The sequence below is a fragment of the Biomphalaria glabrata genome, chromosome 11 (assembly GCF_947242115.1).
Source record: "Biomphalaria glabrata chromosome 11, xgBioGlab47.1, whole genome shotgun sequence".
NCBI lineage: Eukaryota > Metazoa > Mollusca > Gastropoda > Planorbidae > Biomphalaria > Biomphalaria glabrata.
Window position 1 is genome coordinate 17276830 of NC_074721.1, and position 23341 is coordinate 17300170.

A 23341-nucleotide genomic window follows, 5' to 3' on the forward strand; every position below is an offset into this window, starting at 1 on the left:
CTTTCAGGCTATATAGCATGCGCTTTGCGCTATGATCCAACCTCCTTTATGGACATGTTTGTGGTTAGGGGTGGGGAAGGGGTTATTTATTTGGGAGAAGGGTTTTAGTGTTTCCGGTATAGGAGCTCAGAAAACACAATTCATCTCAGTTGGGATTCGAATTCAAGCCCCCTAGGAAAGTGACCAAACAGTTTATGTCACATCTAAATTTCACTTGAATAACTTACCTAAACAGATAGAGCCAGTAAAAAAGATTGTTGGAATTAAAAGACTCATACTTGGATAACTTACCTAAACAGATAGAGCCAGTAAAAAAGATTGTTGGAATTAAAAGACTCATACTTGGATAACTTACCTAAACAGATAGAGCCAGTAAAAAAGATTGTTGGAATTAAAAGACCCATGCTTGGATAACTTACCTAAACAGGTAGAGCCAGTAAAAAAGATTGGTAGGTATTAAAAGACCCATGCTTGGACCCACGTTAGAACCTTCAGATTTGTCCGAGCAAGTTGAGCGCTGAATGTAGACCACCTGGACTGGAAGTGAGGAGCGGAGCAAGTAAACTTCTTGCAACAAGTCTATCTAGAACAAAGTCACGTCAACACAAGAGACGTTAGCATAGGAACATGTTCATAACTTAACAAACAAGAGACGTTAGCATAGGAACATGTTCATAACTTAACAAACAAGAGACGTTAGCATAGGAACATGTTCATAACTTAACAAACAAGAGACGTTAGCATATAGACATGTTCATAACTTAACAAACAAGAGACGTTAGCATAGGAACATGTTCATAACTTAACAAACAAGAGACGTTAGCATATAGACATGTTCATAACTTAACAAACAAGAGACGTTAGCATAGGAACATGTTCATAACTTAACAAACAAGAGACGTTAGCATAGGAACATGTTCATTACTTAACAAACAAGAGACGTTAGCATAGGAACATGTTCATTACTTAACAAACAAGAGACGTTAGCATATAAACATGTTCATAACTTAACAAACAAGAGACGTTAGCATAGGAACATGATCCTAACAGGGTCACGACAAATGGTTCACAGAACACTGGTTCACTGACACTGGTTCACCGACAATAGGTTTACAGACAACTAGTCCAATGACACTGTTCACTGACAACTGATTCAAAGACATCTGGTTCACCAGTCATACGACAATGTAATTGTTTTCTCTTTAGGACTAAAGCTTATGGGCTAAAGAAGTGAGTTAGAGGATGATAGAGACAAAACAACGACAACAACAACAACAAAAATAAAAACAACGAAAAAAACAACAAAACGGAAGACTTCTAGAATTTAAATGTCAGAATACTGTGTGGCTGTTACGCAAAACGTTCGATTCACAATTACAACAAGCAAACTAAAACAAAACAACAACTTAAAAAAACAAACAGATTTATATAAGCAAAAGAGCCACACAATTCTTTCACTATATATATATATATATATATATGAGCTGATATAAGCTTTGTACCAGACAGACAGACAGAGTGAGCTGATATAAGCTTTGTACCAGACAGACGGAGTGAGCTGATATAAGCTTTGTACCAGACAGACGGACGGAGTGAGCTGATATAAGCTTTGTACCAGACAGACGGAGTGAGCTGATATAAGCTTTGTACCAGACAAACGGAGTGAGCTGATATAAGCTTTGTACCAGACAGACAGACGGAGTGAGCTGATATAAGCTTTGTACCAGACAGACGGAGTGAGCTGATATAAGCTTTGTACCAGACAGACAGACAGAGTGAGCTGATATAAGCTTTGTACCAGACATACAGACGGAGTGAGCTGATATAAGCTTTGTACCAGACAGACAGACAGAGTGAGCTGATATAAGCTTTGTACCAGACAGACGGAGTGAGCTGATATAAGCTTTGTACCAGACAGACAGAGTGAGCTGATATAAGCTTTGTACCAGACAAACGGAGTGAGCTGATATAAGCTTTGTACCAGACAGACAGACGGAGTGAGCTGATATAAGCTTTGTACCAGACAGACGAAGTGAGCTGATATAAGCTTTGTACCAGACAGACAGATGACAGACGGAGTGAGCTGATATAAGCTTTGTACCAGACAGACAGACGGAGTGAGCTGATATAAGCTTTGTACCAGACAGACAGACGGAGTGAGCTGATATAAGCTTTGTACCAGACAAACGGAGTGAGCTGATATAAGCTTTGTACCAGACAGACGGAGTGAGCTGATATAAGCTTTGTACCAGACAGACGGAGTGAGCTGATATAAGCTTTGTACCAGACAGATGGACGGAGTGAGCTGATATAAGCTTTGTACCAGACAGACAGACAGAGTGAGCTGATATAAGCTTTGTACCGGACTGACAGACGCAGTGAGCTGATATAAGCTTTGTACCAGACAGACGGACGGAGTGAGCTGATATAAGCTTTGTAACAGACAGACGGAGTGAGCTGATATAAGCTTTGTAACAGACAGACAGACGGAGTGAGTTGATATAAGCTTTGTACCAGACAGACAGACGGAGTGAGCTGATATAAGCTTTCTATCCAGACAGACAGACGTAGTGAGCTGATATAAGCTCTGTACCAGACAGACAGACGGAGTGAGCTGATATAAGCTTTGTACCAGACAGACAGACAGGTTGAGCTGGTATAAGCTTTGTACCAGACAGACAGAGTGAGCTGATATAAGCTTTGTACCAGACAGACAGACGGAGTGAGCTGATATAAGCTTTGTACCAGACAGACGGAGTGAGCTGATATAAGCTTTGTACCAGACAGACAGATGACAGACGGAGTGAGCTGATATAAGCTTTGTACCAGACAGACGGAGTGAGCTGATATAAGCTTTGTACAAAGAATAGTATTTCGTTTGTAACAGACATACTATTTCAACCGTAGCGAAGCACGGCCCTCCCTGATGTGTACTAAGAGTATAATTGTACGCATCGGTAAGCAAAGTTTGAACGAGTTTTAACTATAAAGCGTACAAAATAATATTGCATGCTTCTTAAACAAACTCAGGCACACACGCGTACAGAAGTGAACAGAAAGTAACCAATTCCAATACCGTGATCGACATTCCGGCTCGGCTAAGCATCACCAACTCTTCTTTGGAGTAAATCAGTTTCACGTCTGTGTTGGCCTCTGAAGCTATCACTATGATAAAGCCCTGCTCCAGCTGGAGTACACCTGGAACTACGATAAACTCTGTTCCGTAACACTCTTGGGGGAGCAGCATCTCTATAAAAAAAAACATGTAGTACACCTGCATTAATACCTTTAAAAAGTTAAGTTCCCTTTCAGACTTTGTGATTTATAGGGCAGATGATGTAAAGGTCATCTGTTTCTGTGGCTTACTGTTCACGGGGGTGTCATGTGTCCAGCACAACGACCTACCGCCTTTGCTTTTCCATAACTATTGTCAGGTACCCATTAGAGCTGGGTGGACTCAGAGGCGCCCTAAAAATCAAGAAACTAAAAATCTCAGTCTTCACCAAGGTTCGAGTCCGGGACCCTTCGTTTTGGAAGCCAAGCGCTTTACCACTCAGCCATCGCGCCTTCATTCCGATAATATATTTTATCCGATAAGTTTTGGGGATTAGAAGAAATTTTTCTATTTTGGACAAAAAAATTTTCTGAAATCGGGTACCATCGCTAACAAAAGCTGACTAGATGTCTCTCATGATTGTTTTTATACTAGGGCCTAGTGATGCCACATCAAAGTTTTCACTGTTTTCAGGCTTGTATTTGTTTTGTTCTTTGAAAATTGATAGAGCCATTTTCTCAATACCCATTCACCAAGTGTACATCCATGATGAAGTTGCTAACCAATAGGAGGAATAGAGAAAACAAAGAAGTTAAAGAAGTTGCAATATGGACTAATGAAGCCTAAACAAGACACAAGGCATTAAACTCACCCGCTACCAGTCCTCGAATGACGTAGTCTGAACGTGAACAAGAGCTAGAGTTTGTGACACCATGACAACTAAAGGAGAGAACTCCAAAATTGGCAGTACCGACAATACGTGTCCCTGAGAAAATCCAAAGTAAAAATATAAAAGTTTTTTTTTTGTTAAGCAAAGCTTATAATACAGAAATAACCGCACAATCAGTGCAAATAGATCTTAATTCTCCTTGACTTATCTCCCTTTTTCTATATAAAACAATATTAACTAATAAACACTTATTAATTAATTGTCATTTTTAGCGGCCCCCGAAAGGGGAAAAGACGCTATTAGTTTTGTGCGAAATGTCTGTCCGTCTGTCCGTCCGTCCCGTTTAGAGCTCGTAAACTAGAAAAGATATTGAAAATCTGACATCACAATACTTTAGACCATTCAAAGTTCTGATGCAACGGCTACTTTTTTTTTCTGAAAGCGAAATATCTAATTTTTACAATCAGTTATGCAAGCAATTTTTTAAAGAGAAAAAGCTAATTAGTATGCATTATACGTTAAATCTAATTTAAAACGAATAGTAATGTTATAAACTTCATTTTCCTTATAAGAGATTGAGCTTTCATAAGTCAATTAGATCAATTATAAGACATCAGTTAGGCCAGGGGAGGCGCGGTGGCTGAGCGGTAAGCTCTTGGCTTCCGAACCGGGGGTCCCGGGTTCGAATCCTGGTGAAGACTGGGATTTTCAACTTTGGAATCTTTGGGCGCCTCTAAGTCCACTCAGCTCTAATGGGTAGCTGACATTAGTTGGGGAAAAGTGAAGGCGGTTGGTCGTTGTGCTGGCTACATGACACCCTCGTTAACCGTAGGCCACAAAAACAGATGAACTTTACATCATCTGCCCTATAGACCACAAGGTCTGAAAGGGGAACTAGTTAGGCCAGGTTCACATCTAACTTTACATTCACTTTTACCTATCCTTTGATCTGCGGGACCGTTGGGGCACTACACAAGATCTGTTAACCTTCTTTCTCAATTCTTATCTCTCATTTGTCTTTGATATAATTTCATTCGGATGTTCTTTCTGAAAATATTGAAGCCTGCGTGGGTGGACCACTTCGGGGGCCGATTATTTTGAGTTTGTGTTTCCACACAAACTGTCTTTTGTAACCTTGTTTTTATTGATTCCTATGTTGTCATCGAGGATAAATAATTTTGAAAAGCAGTAACCTGATCCGAGACTGGGAAGTGCGAGAAATAACGTATACAAGATTTGTACCTGACAGACAAGCAGACAGACAGGGTGAGTTGATGTAAGCTTTGTTAAATTGATTCATTTTTATTTAAACTAACACCGTTTTAAAACCATGTCAAGAGTAGAAAAACAATTTATTGTAATTAGAAAAACAATTTATTGTAATTAGAAAAACAATTTATTGTAATTAGAAAAACAAATGATTGTAATTAGAAAAACAAATGATTGTAATTAGGTTTTGTTTGCAGGTTTTACAAGTTTACTTCCCGTCCAAAGTGTATTTGGCCAAACGATGTGCAGTTTGAGTAACACAGACGTTGGTCAATGTTAGAACTATGTAAATTAATGGTAACATCGTACAGGGTGGCCACACTTTGTGATCAGTGCAACTACAATAAAGAAATGCCCCTGTACCTTAGAGCACTCCTTATGACCTTCTTTGAACTCTACGCTCCATGGATTTAACGATTCTAGTGATGCCACGTTTCTCCCTCAAAAGTTACTGTTTGTTTGTTTTTTCAGTACGCGGATGAAAGGGTTGGAACTCACTCGCCATTAATCTCAGACAGACAACATACATTCAAGACGAACATTAAGACCTATCTGTTCAAAACTTTCTTTGATTAGTTTGTCATTTTAGCTGTCGTGATTATGTTTGTAATGTAATCACAGCGCCTCGCGTCGACATCATGTTTGTTAACAGATTAAATTATTATTATTATCTAATTGTTATTATTATTATTATCAGAACTTTTATGACGACAGTCCAGAGTGCATACCACACTAGCCATCGTGATAGTGGACCTATAGAGGAGATCCGAACGAGTCCCCCCGCGTGATGTCGGATTCACTCCACTGTTCTAAAGGGGTAATTAGAAACAGTAGGACATCGATCACTGTAGATCACTGGCGGATCCAGGGGGGGGCGGTAGGGGCGATCGCCCCCCCCCCACTCGGCCGACCCCCTCCCGGGGGGCGGACGAACTTTAGTATAGCATTCACACAATTTGTATACGAATTTATTACTTATGTTAAAAATATATACTAATTATTTATATTTCAACCTATTTTTAGATTATTTCGCCCCCCCCTCTAGTATGTTGGCCGATTTGGTGGGGTCGGGAGGGGGCGATGGTATCAATCCCGCCCCCCCCCCCTTAAATTTCTAGTGGGGGGGGCGATCCAATTTATTGGTAGAAATCACAGCCTGCTAACAAAATCAATTAAATATCTATATCCTTGTAACTTGTTATTGATATTTTAACCGATCTTTATATTATGTCGTTCCCTGTTTGCCGATTGGTGGGGGGAGGGGACGAATACCTCTTCTGCCCTTCCCACCTAAACCCTTTGAGTGGAGGGGGGGGGCGGTCCGTTTTTATTGAGAAATCATAGTTTGTGAACAAAATTAGTTGAATTAATATATAAATTTTATATTATGTCGCTCCCTTTCTGGTATTTTGGCCGATTCGGTGGGGTGAGGGGGGGGGGGCGATTGCATGTACTGCCCTCCCCACTCTAGCCCTCTGAGTGCTGGGGGGGGCGGTACTATTTTTGTGGAGAATCATAGTTTGTGAATAAAATTAGTTGAATATCTATATAATATAAACTACGTATTGATATGTGACCCATTGTAAATATGTCGTACCACACTCTAATCTCAAATTGTATCATTAGAAAATTTAAATGAAAAAGGGATGTACCAGGTGGGAGGGGCGATACATGCAATCGCATTTCCCCCATCGGACAAATCAATACTTTTTCTTTTTGTATTATAGTTATGAAATTACAAAATTAAAAAAATCTGTCAATAATATAATTTATATATACTATAAATTAAATTCTTATAACGAGTCGCCCCATACCTATTCTTTAATGCCAAATGCAATCTTTAGCAGAAATTAGTAAAGGAGCGAGGATTAATCGTTTTCACTCTACCGCCATTCCCATTTCCAGACAGAGTTTTTGTAATTTCACATGAAGTTATCATAAGTATTTTAAGAAAGACTTTGCATTGGAAAAGTTAGAATTCAAACGAAATTTTTCAGTATAAGAGTCATGATTGAGATGAGTTCTAAACCGAAAAAAATACATTTATAGTCGCCTTTTCCCAACCTTTACTCAATCTAATATTTTTCTAGCTAAATCAATTTGGGACTAGAACTCACAATTTATGCTAGAGTTTTCGTGTATAATATTTATCGAATAAGTTTTTTTTCGGCGGCGATCCTCAAAGCAAAAATCTAAATACGTGGGGTATCCTATCTTTTCAAGGAACAAATCGGTTTTATTTGCAATGTATTATGGGTCTATAAATTCAAATTAGAATATTTTTCAAGTACAACATTATTCGAAAGGTCGTTTTAATAGTATGAATAATGAGCTTTAGGTCAGGAGAATGCGTTTCTGCAGTGAAGAATGCAAGAAAACGCTTTTGGTGTTGGGGCTTCGCCCCGAACTCCATTTATGAGTAATGAGTTGTAGATGTCAGGAGAATACGTTTCTGCAGAGAAGAATGCAAGAAAACGCTTTTGGCGTCGGGGCTTCGCCCCGAACTTCATTTATGGGTAATGAGTTGTAGATGTCAGGAGAATGCGTATCTGCAGTCAAATAAGCAAGAAAACGCTTATGGCGTCGGGGCTTCACCCCGAACTCCATTGATGAATAATGAGCTGTACTTGTCAGGAGAATGCGTTTCTGCAGTGAAAAAAGCAAGAAAACGCTTATGGCGTCGGGGCTTCGCCCCGAACTTCACCAGAGAACCTTATAGCGCTGCCCCAGTTGTTTTGGTTTTCGCCAAAGGTTGAGAAATGCTGCTTTTTTTATTCTCATATATACATATATATGTGTGTGCGTGTGTGTGTGTGTGTGTGTGTGCGCGCGCGCGCTGTATGCATGTTTATGCGTAGGGTTAGGGTTTACTGGGCGTTAGGGTTAGGGTTTGGGAAAAAATCGCCCCCCCCCCACTCCAAAGTTCTGGATCCGCTAGTGCTGTAGATTGATTATATTCGTTAATTATGACACAACGACTTTACTCAACAGTCCTTAGAAAAACTCAAGTTGTATTCAGGAAATAATTAGCTCATTTTCTATATCTTTTGCTACCAGAAAATAACTAACTTCAACCACTCAAACAAGTTCTTCTCCTAGTCATTCAACAAACTCAAAACATCCAGCCCACATGACATACATACTATTCACATTCATGACATGGGAATATATAAACAATGGAATGTAGCTCTTTCATATTTTAATAAAAAAAATCATTCTTTTTCATCATACATGCCACCGACATCTAAGAATAAATTGTCAGAAATATAACGAGCTTATTGGCATGGAAACAGTCAAGAAAGATTATTCAATTTTGTGCATACCAAGGTAAAGTTACTAGTTATCTACCCTTATAGGGACGATCAGCGCTATCAGTATTATAATGCAAGAATATAAGCTCGTGCTTTTCTCTACAGGATTCATAAAAAAATATTTAGAATGTGTTTTGGTACGAGTCTGTATGGGACGTAACTTGTGACATGTGTAACAAAGTTACATCTCTTGATGTACCTCTTTTTGTTGGTCCAAGGATACAGTACAAGGAGAATGACTTGGTGATGTAGCGGAGGAGTTATATCCGGGAGATAGAAGACAATCTGTTCGCCATTACGTGAATGGTAATTTTCTAAAATGCAATCAATTTTTATTTTGGGCTGCACACTTGATTAGAATTTTTGTTTCATGTCTGTGATTGAATTCATTATTAACTAAATCTCAATCCTCAAAGACTTGCGTCGTCATGTCATTCATAGAGGCCAAAGTGTTACCAGACGAACAAAACTGAAATCTTACTCACCTGTAGCGTCTTCAGATTTACCAAATGATCGTCTGCATGTAGAAATCTCAAGGGCGCCTTGCCTGTAAAGTAACACTTTTGGTCATTTAACTAATTACTTTTGGATTGTATCTACGGTGTCGTCTGCTGATTAAACCATTCATCGCGGTTCACGACATAGACAAATAACTTTTTTTGGGTTCAGTTTGATTTGCATAAAATTTGAACAGATAATTTTTTTAATTTTTACCATTAGGGCTTTCGATAACTTTGCCTCGCTTAGCTGCTAGAGACTAATGAGAAACAGAATTCAAATCTATTTCTAAATCAATATACGATAGAACATGTATCAGATAGTTAGACATTGTCTGTTCTTCATTTAACAATTCTATTCACTGAGGTACAGTTGTACGTTGATGTCAAGTAGTGCAAACAATTTTCTACAAGATAATAAAGACACTTTTTGGAATTGAATTTTGTGTGCGGAGAGTATACAGTTTGGCACAAATAATACAAAGGGAGGTGATTACTAGATTTTTCAATTTCATAAATATTGTACCAATCAGAAGTTGAATTGCAGATTTAAATTATAGATAACAATATTGTATTGAGGTCAAATAGTTGTAGACATTCAACAGACACCAATGACGTAACTGGAGAGTCTTCCTATCTTTTAATATTTCTTAGAGAGAAAGAAAATAGATATTGGTATCTCATTTTAAAGAGGTATAATGTAACCCAGTGGTTCCCAAACCTTGTCCTCAACGGAACGCTTCGCACATTTTGAGTATTGAGCGGAACACTTTGCTTATTTCTGAGAGAGATTAATTCACGTGGCGGCCTACTAGTGCATTATTCCAGGAGCTCGTGGAACACCTGGTCAGACCTCGCGGAACACCAGGGCTCTGCGGAACACAGTTTTGGGAAACACTGATGTAACCTATTGGAACAGAAATATGGTGTTAGTTCCCCTTAGCTAAAATAACTTGAAGTCATCTTTGTTCCAAGTCAGCTTCAAATCATCTTTGTCCTAGAGAAGATACTCACGCCTGAACAAGAAACTGTTTCTCGTCCCCGTTGTAAATGTAAATGTCTTTGTAACGTAACGAAGTTTCCATGGACGTAAATCTGAAGGTGACTGTCAAGTTCACAGGACCTTTGTCGACAACAATCTGGATGGAAAATGTGTCTCTGGAAAAACATGATCACAAAACGTTGTTCAAAGAGAGTCTTAGAAATGTTTTTGTTTTTCACCGTGATCTTGATCTCATAATTGACAGTCGTTCATTCCAAACAAGATAATTGCGCCCCATCCATAAATATGTTAAAATTAAGTCTTATCTCATTTTATATATTACGGACGTTACTTAAAAAAAGAAGACAATTACGTCTTACGCATTTCATACGATAATCATGCTGATTCAGGCAACCCGGCCCATGCTGAACTACCACTTGGTAAAAAAAAAAGCACTTATTTAAAGTATTCCTAGCTTATGGAATAAAAAACATGCCTTTATATCTACCTGTATAATTTATTAGTTTGTGATTTTGTAAATTATGGTTTAGTGTTTTATTTATTTTGCTACTTTACTTTTTATGCATTTGTCCCGAACGGTCTCTTAGTTTAATGATTTTACTAATGATGTTACTGTAGTTAAATGTGAATATTCGTTTGTTATAAATCTGACGGCTCTATTTTGAGTCTGTTTTAGTTTGTTTTTGAATGTTTTCGGATGCTCCTTCAGGGTTTGAAGAAAATTAAATCTGAGCCCAACCTCCCCGCAGGTAGAAACGGGATGGTAGCTCGAACCCGGAATAATCGAGACCATTGAACGACAGTCCATAGCTCATACGCCCTGGTAGTCATTCTTTATGTTTTCTCGAGTTGAGGGGGGGGGGGGGTCCAAAAAACCCCAAAGGAAACATTGTTCTACTATAGGTCAAATCAAGGTCAAATAGTTGGTTTCGTTTCAGTCTACTACGTTTTCCTATACCCTCGCCCCCCCCCCCCCCTTTTTCCAGTGTCTAATTAGAAACACTTACCAGGCTTGTTTTACTCTTGTGGATCTAATAGTATTCAGTTGATTTGATTTAGACTTATAAGGGAGGGGGGGGGGGGGTAAATCTAATAACAACAACAAAAAGTAAAGTTACATTTCAGGCCTTGCCATTTATAGGGCAGAAGATGTTTCTTTTGGCCGACAGTTAACGAGGATGTCAGCACAATAATAATAATCCCAAAATTCCAATGTCCAGTCTTTTCCGCGATTAGAAACCGAGACCCTTCAGTTCTGAAGCCAAGTGGTTTACCACTCATCCACCACACCCTCTAATCCAACAAAGAATAGGTTAAAATAGAAATAAAAAGTATTATATTTAATGTCAAGAATTCATAAACTATTTACGCAATTTGTGTGGGTCGTTTTCTTAAGAGCAGGGCCGCTTCGATGGAGGATCCCGTGGAGTTCGCTCTATTATTCACCCCTCAAGCGCCATTTCTGTGTATTACCTCAAGTGGACAGTGTAATATTGTCTGCCCCATCCTGCTACTGGGAGAAGCTGTACAGTATCTGTCGATTCTCTGTTGAAGGAGATTGACACAGTCACACAGAAGTAGCCATTGTCCGAGAAAAGTCGTAGTGCCCATTCATAAGTAACTTCTCCATCTCGTCTGCAGAGAGACTGAGACTATAAATAACTATATTGACAAGGGAAGCAATGCATATTGTTCTGAAACTATTATCCACTCGAGGTCCGATGTCGAAAATAATTTTTTTTTTTTTTAATAGATTATTTCAACTCACTCTGTCTGTCTATCTGTCTGTCTGGTTACCCATCTCAGATCAAGTTAACATTTTGAACAATAATTCTTTTAACTTGACAAGACATCAAAGAATCAAAACTATATATAAATGGTTACTTATGTGTTGAAAGTATATAACCACATCAGTCATAAGAATAAGAGAAATACATTCTACGTAACTGCAAATGTGGATGTATTTATGGACGTAATCCCTTTATTACGTTTTCACACCCTTTTTATCCTACTTCCCATTTTTGTGATTAAGTTAAAATTTTTGTATAATTATTCATAGTCGAAGATAATACACGAATTAATTATTGACTAATCAGTTAATCATATCATTAAATTTTATATAGCAGAAAGGGAGCTAAACCCTGTAATATTTTAGATAAATGGCAGTAATTAGCGGTTATTTCCTTTAAATAAGCTTTCTTTTAAAAAAATATTCTTTTTTTCTATTGCGTGTTTATTATTTCAATCTGTTAGGTATAAAAAAAGGTGTTAAATTTTGATATTGAATAGTTTATCCTTAAAACATTGCTGCAGATCTATACACTGTTTATAACATCTTGTATAAAACTACATCAATAGAGCACTTTACAATTTACCAATAGTTACCAAAAGACCTTGCAGTTACCACATCTAATCTGTACCCAAAAGATATTGTTATGATCTGATGTAAAAGTCGCTTTCTGGGACATTGTAGAAAATCAGAAGATTCTTAGATTTTATAACGAAAAAGAAAAGTGAAGATACTATAAGCATGCCCTTACTAGAAACGCAAATAAAAAAACCACTCACATGAAAAAGTTTAATCCCCGGAGATTGCAAAGAAAGTGTGATCAAAGTGAGCAACTTTCAAAGGACACATTTCTTCATTTTAATGTATTATATTCAACGAAACTAAATGTGATGTGTTCTAATCAGGTGAACATCCTTTAATGCAAAGTACCTACACCTATATTATTTATTTAAAAATATCCATATATGCGATGGCACTTTCAAAATGATAGTGTCCAGACAGGACACTTACACGCAACAATAACAACAAAGAATGCTGATTTAAAAAACAAAAAATCACTTCTCACTCAATGTACTCGGTGTCCACGTTATACAGATAATCTGTCATGGCGGTCAAAGTAATCTGTTGTTTTAGATCCACTCCTTGTTTCGTAATCGATATCTGGAAATATTTCAAACCGCGCATGCGTTAAACATATTAACATTGGAGCACTTCACAAGTAAAACAAATAAACAAATAACAAATACTTCAAAACAAATAAACACATAACAAATACTTCAAAACAAATAAACTTATATTGAGTGTAAACATGTCAGTTTGTTTGTATCAATCATACAATATATAACTTTGTTGTTCAGCGCAATGGCTTTTACCTTTCTCAATTCATTATGATCCTATAACATTTCTGGACCTGTTGGTAAAAAAAAGGTCAGGGGGGGGGGGTGTAAAGAAACCGTGATCGCTTTTTAAAGCATTTTAAAAAAATGTCTACGACTTGAATTCGAACTCAGAACTTAAGGGGGATAATTCAACTTATACCACCACGTCTGCCATCTACAATTTATTTTCATTGTTTGATACTAAACAAAATATTTTATTGATTCTTGTTTTCTTGTACCAGAAAAGATTGTGCACAATCCACAATTTAAAGAAAGTAGCATTTATTCCCCTTATTATTCAACAAAATAATTAATCACCAACAATCATTTGACAAATTGATTGATTTTTTTGATTGATTCATGTCTTGTCGGGTTCAATGAATATATGTACAAATTTTACCTTGATCCCAGAATGGAAAATGGGTAAAAAAGATGTTCATACTTTTTTTTTACCATACAGACAGACAAACAGACAAAGCTTTGTAAAAAAAACAAATATATACTAAATGTGTCTCCTAGGTAACAACGCATCGATCGTGTATCAGAATCCCATGACGACTTACCATCACGCCATCCTCAGGAGTGAGAAATGATACAATTACTTTCGTTTCTTTGTCGAGAGATGGGAGACCAAGACTTGGAGTTGCTAAGTAGAATAACCGACCAGCAGTAGTGGAAGCAGCCTCTGGTATAGTACAAAATAACAATTTATTTATACACAGTATCAAGGCAAACTGACTCTTTGAAGCGCATAAGGGTGTCAGGGGGGCACGTCATCATTTAAGCCTGATCTAAACCCATACGATGTCCTACTCTGAACAGCTGTAGAACAACTATGAAGCTAATCTACAAGAATACTTGTTGATAAGCTCGTTAGTATTGAGTACAACAGCATCAGTTATTTCAGCCATCAGCAATGTAATCAATCTTCTGGGAGGTTTCCGTGTTGCCTTTTCAAAAGTAATAGAGCAATAGACAAAAAATAATACTTTATAAAAAAAACAAAGCTTATCTAAGGGAAGGAACCGCTAATTAATGCTATAAATCTGAAAATTATGGTGTTTACTTCCCTTTCTGCTATATAGAAAACAAAAATTAATTAATTAGTACAAAATGATTAACTAATAGTTGTTTTTTTAAATTTATTCTTATATGTTTATCTACTATAAATAATTTTAAATTGATCCGAGAAAGGGAAGTGGGAGGAGAAACGAATCTAAACGAGGAGGAGGGGAATTCTTTTCCTCCAAAGTTTGAGACACACTGTTTTAAATTAGGATTATGAAGGTTAGGGTTAGAAAAAAATTCGCACCCCCCCCCTCCACCCGCACTCAAAAGTTCTGAATTCTGTTGTGGCTCTCAGAGGTATCCCCTCTTACTTAGCAAGCTCTAAGAGGCCCTGCCCCCCCCCCCCCCTTTCCGAAACACATGAAAAACCAGCTCAGACAGAACACCTGACAGAATATGACTTTTGAAAAAGAGACAACCTGAGAATTCTTACAATGGTATTGAAACGCGCATTCGAGATTAATAAGAAAGTTAACGCCTAAGACTACAAAAAAGAAAGAAAAAAAAAGAACTTAAATGGCTTTGTCTGCATTGATTGTAGCGAAATATGTAGGTCATAGCTATGTAATAAATAATGTATGCGTAGTTACGCGAGTCGATGTCAAAACACAAAGATAAAGGCACATTTCTCGTTCCATATGTTAGGACAAATGTGTACAAATTATCCTTCTTACCTAGCGCTATTAGAACATGGAATGGATTGCCTGAGCCAGCGAGAAAAACCAATGACTTGGCAGAATATAAGTCATTGGTTAAGATGCATGACTAGATGTATGACGTGTAGAACGTAATTGTCTTCTTTTTTGAAGTAACGTCTTTATTTTATAAGAGAAAAAGATAAGATAAGCCTTTTTCGTGATCTCTAGAATGTTCAGTTTTCTCTATAAATAATGTTGTCTACAAATTCGACAGTTTGTTTACTATTAGACTTCACTAGTGGATCTAGATTCTAGATGTATAAATAAAATTAAAGACATAAAAAAATTGTGTAACTCTAAAACCTGTTACCTTTGCTCTGAACGGGATAACAATAGACAAATACACAGCATAGGATAGGTAATAACGTCAAGTCAATCCTTCTCATACTTTTGAAGTTCGATGTTTCTCAACACAACAGCAATCTCCCTTTACATCTAGCATGACTTCTATTTCCGCATTTAACAACCATTAGTGCACCTCTAGTGAAAGATGTATATAATCAATCGGACCGGACATGGAATTATATTTAAAAAAAAACAAGAACCTATAATTACGCACCAAAAACTACTAAGACCTTACAAATGCATCTATTTTCGCCGAAATATCTTTGACTTCACTCTTGACATTTAAATATGAGAAACTAGCATTGCCTACTAACTTCTTTTGACCAGTTTTTTCTTCTTCTTCTTCGTTCTCATTGTTATGTTGGAGTGTTCAGATGAGTAGACCAATACATGAGATGAACTGCGCAGTGGTTTCCAAATCAGGGAGCTCTCCATATAGTTTCCTTTCTATTGGGGTGTTTTGGGGCCAATGTCTTATACGGGCCTCTTGGTAAAGAGAGCAGTTTTGGAGGACGTGGTCGGCATTCTCTGGTGATACTCCACATGGGCAGATTTCACTGGTTCCAATTTTGAGCTTCCGGTAGCCTACATATGTTGTTGCATTCTGTTGTGTCCGGTCCTGAGTCGAAAGATTAGACGTTGGTCTTGTCGGGATAGATTATAGTAAGCGTCATCTTTCTTGTGATCTGGATGAGAGTTCGTCCATTTCTCATTTATTTTATTTACTATTAGTTTCTTCATTTCTTCTGGATAGAGTGCAGAGTTTATTAGTGTGTTAATTGTCCCACTCTTGGCGAGTGTGTCAGCCTTCTCATTTCCTTCTAGTTCTATATGAGCTGGTATCCATTGAATTACAGTTTTTTGCTGTTGTTGTTGAACTTTGACCAGTTAATTCTAATATTTGTAACGTTGAATTAGGCCAGCTCGTAAATTTACTTCGCTCCAACCCTCTACAACCCTCCTCCTTAACAAATGGGGTCTAGTGTTATTTAAACTATCTGACTGTTCTTATGATATTCAGTTCTTATTCGAAATGTTTCATACGCTCTTTGATATTTGTGTGGCCTACGCCCTTTTTTTACAAAGCTTATATCAACTCACTCTGTTTCAGCGTAACCACTTAATCCCGACACCTTCAGTCTAAACCTTAGAAAATAGTCCTACATTTACTAGACGAGTATTCTTCCACTTTTCAGCTTTTTATCGCAATATTTAAAAGGGTCTCTGACGCTTTCAAACACCACCCACTTTTTAATCATCTTAGGATTGATAAGGATTGATGTTATAAACTCAGTTTCAACTTTCATGTAGATCGAATTAATAAAATAAAGTTAAATTTAATATATATATATATATATATATATATATATATATATATATATATATATATATATATATATATACATGGGCGTAGCCAGGGGGGGGTTCTTGGGGTTCAAACCCCCCCCGAAATGAAATCCCCCCCCCCCCGCAGGGGGGGGGGGCGGAATTAAGTGACTGATTTTTGCTTTCATTTTGTTTATTTTAGGTGAGATTTTAATACTAAATCATCACTTACCACAGCACAGCCGAGGCAGTTTTGAGTTAAAAACCCTCTAGCAGGGGGTTTTGAGTTTAAATCCCTCTACCAGGGGGCTTTGAGTTTAAAACCCTCTACAGGGGGTTTTGAATTTTAAACCCCCTACCAGAGGTTTTTGCAGTTAAATCCCCCTCTTCTATAAAACAAAACAATAAAAATGCAAAAAACAATCCCCAAATTCCAACAGCACAGTTGAGGAAGATTTTGATTTTAAAACCCCATCCAAAATTTACGATAACTCCATCTTCAATATACAAAAAGCAAATTACACACTCAAAATTCTATGAGCGTAGCCAAAGGGGTTTTGAGTTTAACCCCCTCCCCCTTCCAGTTGGGGTTTGAAGCTAAAAAGTACCTCTTCAATATAAAAAAAAAGCAAATTACACACTATAAAATCTATGAGCGTAGCCAAAGGGGTTTTGAGTTTAACCCCCTCCCCCTTCCAGTTGGGGTTTGAAGCTTAAAAGTACCTCTTCAATATAAAAAAAAAAGCAAATTACACACTATAAAATCTATGAGCGTAGCCAAAGGGGTTTTGAGTTTAAATCCCCCTCCTCCAGATGGCTTTTACTTTAACGTTTAAAACCCCTCCAGATGGTTTTGAGTTTAAAATTCCCCTACAAAGCGTTTTGAGTTGAAAATCTCTCTTTTCAATATTATTTTAAAGCAAACTACAGTCACCAAACTCTATGATCGTAGCTAAATGAGGTTTTGAATTAAAAACAAAACAAAAAAAAAAAAAAAGATATTTTTTAGCTTAAAACCCCTCAACAGATGATTTGACAAAAAAAACTTTCCTTTTCGATATAAAATCTAAAGCGAAATACAGGCATGTAATTCCAAGAGCGTAGTCAAGAAAGGTTAGTAATTTCTAACAATGGCTTGGGCTCCATTAATTAAGTGTGAATAGTCTTCTGCCGAAATTGAAAATCATTAAATGTGTCTCAACAAAGATGGCTAAGACAGATTTTAGGAGTCAGTCATAGAGATCGGGTCTAAATCAAAGAAATCATATGCCGAACTGGGAGTCGAATCCTTAGTAAGGCTGTGACAGAGCGTCGCATGAGGTTTTGCGGGACATGTTTTCCGACAAAATGAATTACGCAAAATAAGAGTTGCGGAAACAGCGAGAGGGTCTAAGTCAATAAGAATAGCACATTAGGTTTTTGAAATAAAACTTTTTAATAGCAAGATAATGCACTGTAGATACCTCAGAATATGCATTTTGTTGGCTTTCAGTACCAGAAATAGTGCTCGGCGGCGGGGCTTCGCCCCGCGCTGGGGGAGCGCTGCGAACTCCCCCAGACCACCTTGCTAGCAAGGGCGGGGAGTCTACAATAAACAATAAACGTCTTCCGAAAGGGTCAGAATGTAATAAAGATTAATTATGTATACACACACACACACACACACATATTTTTTTTTCGCGGGGAGGGGGGGGGGAGGGGGGGGGATTCCCCCCCAAAACCCTCCCCGAAAAAAAATCCTGGCTACGCCCATGTATATATATATAATCGCGATCAAAGACTCGAACCATAAACTCTCATATCTAAAATCTGATACTATACCGACTAAGGTAATCGAGTGCTATTATTACGAACAGGAATTACGCATAAAAATATACTTTTGAAAATGTCGGATTTAACAAATACTTGGTGGATCCAAATTGCGAATACAAAATCGTTTTCTTGAACTATAAACGCTGCGGTTTTGATTATAAAAGTTGCTTAGTTGTTTTAGGGACACGGAGAATAATAACAGGTTAAATGTTTGTATTTTTTTTCTTCCTCAGCACGTATAAGGATTAATAATAGGTGAGTCAGAAAACACCCAAAAAGAAAAAAAAAATTCCCATATTATTAGTCTGAGACATGCAAATATTGACCACTAATCTTTAAACATCGACTTTTAACCTGCAGACCATATTTAAGATTAATGAAAGAATGCATATAGTAAGCTAGACACCAAAGTGATATTGATATGAATGAAATTGCTGTTGTTTTTCCTTCAGTCACGGTTGAACTATGATTTATCTCGTGGAAATCAGATGAACGTCCGGGGTTTAGTTAGTGTCGAAAGGCTGTCGTACTGCCAGCAGTTCTTCACTCATCTGTCCAAAGGAACGTCAGAGGACTCATGCAGTTTGGGATCAGAGCTGTTTCATGTTCTGCCAGGCCCGGGTACGTTATCCTGCCTCAACGTGGCACTCTGGTGGAAGCTATCGCTAGAGGAAGTGATTAGACTAAATAAATAGCAAAACAAAACTCCTGTGGGAGTGTCCAATGGAATGCGAGAGCTTTCCCATTGCACGGTGCGGAGTTGAAAGAGAGCCTCCACGTCCCTGTCGATAATCCATGCGCCGTTCCTCAAGGGACCGTTACAGTAATGGCGAGTCCTGCACGGTTAGCATAGGAAAAAGGCGTGGGTTCCCGGTGTGCTCGGCCTTCGACCATGCATTCTAGTCCATGCGCCCGGATTGCCCAGTATTGGATATAGCCACCAAGCAGCAGAGGGGATTCAAGTATTTCTTCTCATGCATGTGGGTAGCCGGCCAAAACTGCCGTGTCCCTCCTGCCCGAAACTTACTGGTTTAGGCGCCAGTTTCTTGCCTGTGTACCTCTCCTTACTATCAATGATAACGTTTCCACGGCCCCCAATATCTGAGCCACATTTCTATGCCTAGAGTTGGACTGATTGTCAAATTAGACTCCTGACATTGTAATCATTTATTAGATAATGGAATTCTTATATGCACTACCACTACAGGCAGTAACAAACTTAAAGAACCAATATTTCAATAGTGAATAAAAAAAAAGTTTTGCGAAGCTATTTCATTTCAAACTTAATTAAAGAAGCTAAGAAGCAACAACCAGACTGTCCATTATACATTTTTATTGAAACAATGAAATACAGAGACATTTTTTTTTTCGTATGTTATATCGACAAAAATGAAAACCAAAAATATTCAAACAAAATCAAAGTAGCTGGTGTCTTAGTTCAGGGAAATGTCTATGTAAGAAGCATCGCTTAATGGTAAAAAGTCAAGATTTAGAGGAGTCGGTAGTGGCATCTGACAATACACTGTTCACGGAGTGACTTTTCGGTCGCTTATTTTCAACATCATGCATGGCTTTGTCCCCGCCTTCTTCTTCAGTCCCCTTCTTCATGTTTCTACAAGGCAGACAAAGGAATACAAGGTTTTGTAAGCAATCAAACACAGTGAGATATCAGAGTACATCTTCTTCATGTTTCTACAAGTCAGACAAGGTTTCGTAAGATAAGATAGATAAGATAAAATAAGATAATTTCTATTGATCCAATCAAATGGAAATTCAGTTTGACTACTATTGACAACCTCAGCGTAACTGCTGTAACAATAACATTATAGATGCAAATACGAACAAAATTCACACACAAACCACATAGGCATTCATAACCAGCGCTTTAGGAATTAGACTTCTATGTACTTCTCTATGATGACAGATGATCTTGTAATACTCTGACCGACAGTGGGATAAAGGAGTTTTTAAATCTTTGTGTTTTAAATCTAATGAAAAGGAGACGACCACTTCGTTCAGATCTCGTGTAACAGTGGTTTAATGGGTGCAGGTTATCTTTAAGAATTGTAAGTGTTTTGGAAAGGCATCTTTCATGGAAAAGCCCTTCAAGAGATGGTAGCTGTGTTCGAGTGATATACGATGCTTTTTCAATTAGTCTATTTAGTCTAAGTCTTTGTGCAAGTGAAGTATTACCATACCAGCAGGTGATGGGAAAGTTAAATAGACTGCTGATGGTTGCTGTATAAAAAGGTTTAATTATTGTTTTGTCGATTGTAAGCAATCAATCACAGTGGGGTATCAAAGTAGACCTTCTTCATGTTTTTACAAGTCAGACAAAGGAATACAAGGTTTTGTAAGCAATCAATCTTACACACACACGGTGGGGGGATCAGAGTACCTGGCACACAGGGTTACATGACCTTTCAACCCCCCCCCCCCCCTTTTTATCTCCTAATGGTTTATACAAATCAAATTTGCCTAAGAACTGTCAGAGTAAGCACTAGAAAACCCATATAACAATGCTAACATGTAAACGAACGTAGTGACAGAAATATAAGATATTTTATGTTTTATTTTGTCACCCATTTTGGCAACCCCAGTGTCCCTAGGCGTCTGCCCTTCGGTACCCCACAGCACACATACACACACACACATAAACAGAATCAATTTCTTACTTGTCAACTTTGTGATTAAATTGATTTGTATTTTTATCACAACAGGTGTTCTAAAGATAGAACATTTTTTGTTTATTTGGTGGCCTCTACGAGTTACACTGTACATACTTGCAACGAATGATGCATTACGCTTCACACAAGAATCAAACCAGTGTTGTACAGGTGTTGTCGAATAGTTCTCTCTCTCACTCTCTCTCTCACTCTCTCTCTCATTCTCTCTCTCTCTCTATCTCTCATCTCGCTGTCCCCTTCGTCCTTCTTGCAGAACGCGACATTTATAAAGAATGGGATCTACTGTTTCTCGTCCTCTTTGCAGTGGTGACTTCGTGTGACTTAGTGCTCAGAAAACCGCTCAGAAAAATACCGCCCCAAGTGAGCCCATTTTGGGCAATTACTGACACGGGACTGGACAAGGACGGTCTGTTCCTCACGCTTAAGTTTGCACCACGCATAATTTCAGTCTGGTCTATACATCCGCCTCCAAACATCACGCCCCTTTTCTGAAGTATGACAGCCTTCATACTAAAGTGCTAGCAAATGATTGTCGGTCAGGGTTCGCAAACTTCGCATACAGCGCATTATTGACGAGTGCCGTATGAACAACATTTTTCGCTAAAATGTCGTCGCGCTTGTGGCCGACCAGAGCACAATTGGCGGAGATCCACTGTATAAAGCTATGTACCGCAGACCAGAGCACAATTGGCGGAGATCCACTGTATAAAGCTATGTACCGCAGACCAGAGCACAATTGGCGGAGATCCACTGTATAAAGCTATGTACCGCAGACCAGAGCACAATTGGCGGAGATCCACTGTATAAAGCTATGTACCGCAGACCAGAGCACAATTGGCGGAGATCCACTGTATAAAGCTATGTACCGCAGACCAGAGCACAATTGGCGGAGATCCACTGTATAAAGCTATGTACCGCAGACCAGAGCACAATTGGCGGAGATCCACTGTATAAAGCTATGTACCGCAGACCAGAGCACAATTGGCGGAGATCCACTGTATAAAGCTATGAACCGCAGACAAGAGCACAATTGGCGGAGATCCACTGTATAAAGCTATGTACCGCAGACCAGAGCACAATTGGCGGAGATCCACTGTATAAAGCTATGTACCGCAGACCAGAGCACAATTGGCGGAGATCCACTGTATAAAGCTATGTACCGCAGACAAGAGCACAATTGGCGGAGATCCACTGTATAAAGCTATGTACCGCAGACCAGAGCACAATTGGCGGAGATCCACTGTATAAAGCTATGTACCGCAGACCAGAGCACAATTGGCTGAGATCCACTGTATAAAGCTATGTACCGCAGACCAGAACACAATTGGCGGAGATCCACTGTATAAAGCTATGTACCGCAGACCACAATTGGCGGAGATCCATTGTATAAAGCTATGTACCGCAGACCAGAGCACAATTGGCGGAGATCCACTGTATAAAGCTATGTACTGCAGACCAGAGCACAATTGGCGGAGATCCACTGTATAAAGCTATGTACCGCAGACCAGAGCACAATTGGCGGAGATCCACTGTATAAAGCTATGTACCGCAGACGGAAACGTTCCACTAACCCCAATGAACTCCTCAAGCTAACCGTGCCATGCCTTCTGCCCTTCGAGGGCCTCTAGTGCGGACATTGAATCCGTAAATATGACCGTCCACTTCTGACGCAGTTCCATCACAGATCGTCTCTTCCAACGCCGGTTCAAGACTGTCTTTAACACAGCAAGGGCCCATCAGCTCGTCCCTAGGAAATCGTAACAGCACTCCATACCCAGCCCTCTTAGTTCCCTCGATCAACTGCATAAAATCTCCTCGTAGATAGTGGCCACTTCTGCTGGGATGTTTCACTTAGCCCGTTTATCTTCTGTCGAGTAGGCACTTCCATATCGTTGGAATGCCGAAGGCCTTTTTCAGAGTGAAAGAACCGGGCGGAGATAGAGCGATCCGCTCTACCGGCATGTTTATCTCTCTAACTAGCCCTCGCGCCATATGCGTTTCTTGAGACATCTCTTACTCTCCCAGTTGTTGACCAGACTTCTGAGGAGGGCAACTCTCCTCCAGCCGCTTATACCTCTCGTGATAAATTAAAATAGCTCGCTCTCTGCGCAATGTCAACGGCGGCACGTTCACCATAAACTCATAGGCGGATATCGGTGCCGTCCTGAACTTTGTGCAAATCAGTCTGATGGCTCGAATCGGAACAGCATCCA

At 38.7% G+C, this 23341-nt stretch overlaps 2 protein-coding genes across 2 annotated transcripts in view; both read right to left on the reverse strand.

Moving 5' to 3' along the window:
- LOC106051828 (uncharacterized) overlaps window positions 1–15468 on the reverse strand; it is a 37997-nt gene extending 22529 nt beyond the window's left edge. Inside the window, exons 1-9 of the mRNA XM_056004898.1 lie at window positions 15269–15468; window positions 13756–13877; window positions 12880–12974; window positions 11498–11659; window positions 10036–10179; window positions 9010–9071; window positions 3927–4040; window positions 3077–3249; window positions 420–583 (exon numbers count right to left, since the gene is read on the reverse strand). Coding sequence (XP_055860873.1) covers window positions 420–583; window positions 3077–3249; window positions 3927–4040; window positions 9010–9071; window positions 10036–10179; window positions 11498–11659; window positions 12880–12974; window positions 13756–13877; window positions 15269–15344 — 1112 coding nt within the window. The 5' untranslated portion in view covers window positions 15345–15468. The remainder of the gene's footprint in view (window positions 1–419; window positions 584–3076; window positions 3250–3926; window positions 4041–9009; window positions 9072–10035; window positions 10180–11497; window positions 11660–12879; window positions 12975–13755; window positions 13878–15268) is intronic.
- Window positions 15469–19765: 4297 nt separating this feature from the next.
- The window catches only part of LOC106054901 (uncharacterized), a 59649-nt gene continuing 56073 nt past the window's right edge, over window positions 19766–23341 (reverse strand). The window contains exon 20 of the mRNA XM_056004981.1: window positions 19766–20053. Within this exon, the coding sequence (XP_055860956.1) occupies window positions 19924–20053 (130 nt within the window). The 3' untranslated portion in view covers window positions 19766–19923. The remainder of the gene's footprint in view (window positions 20054–23341) is intronic.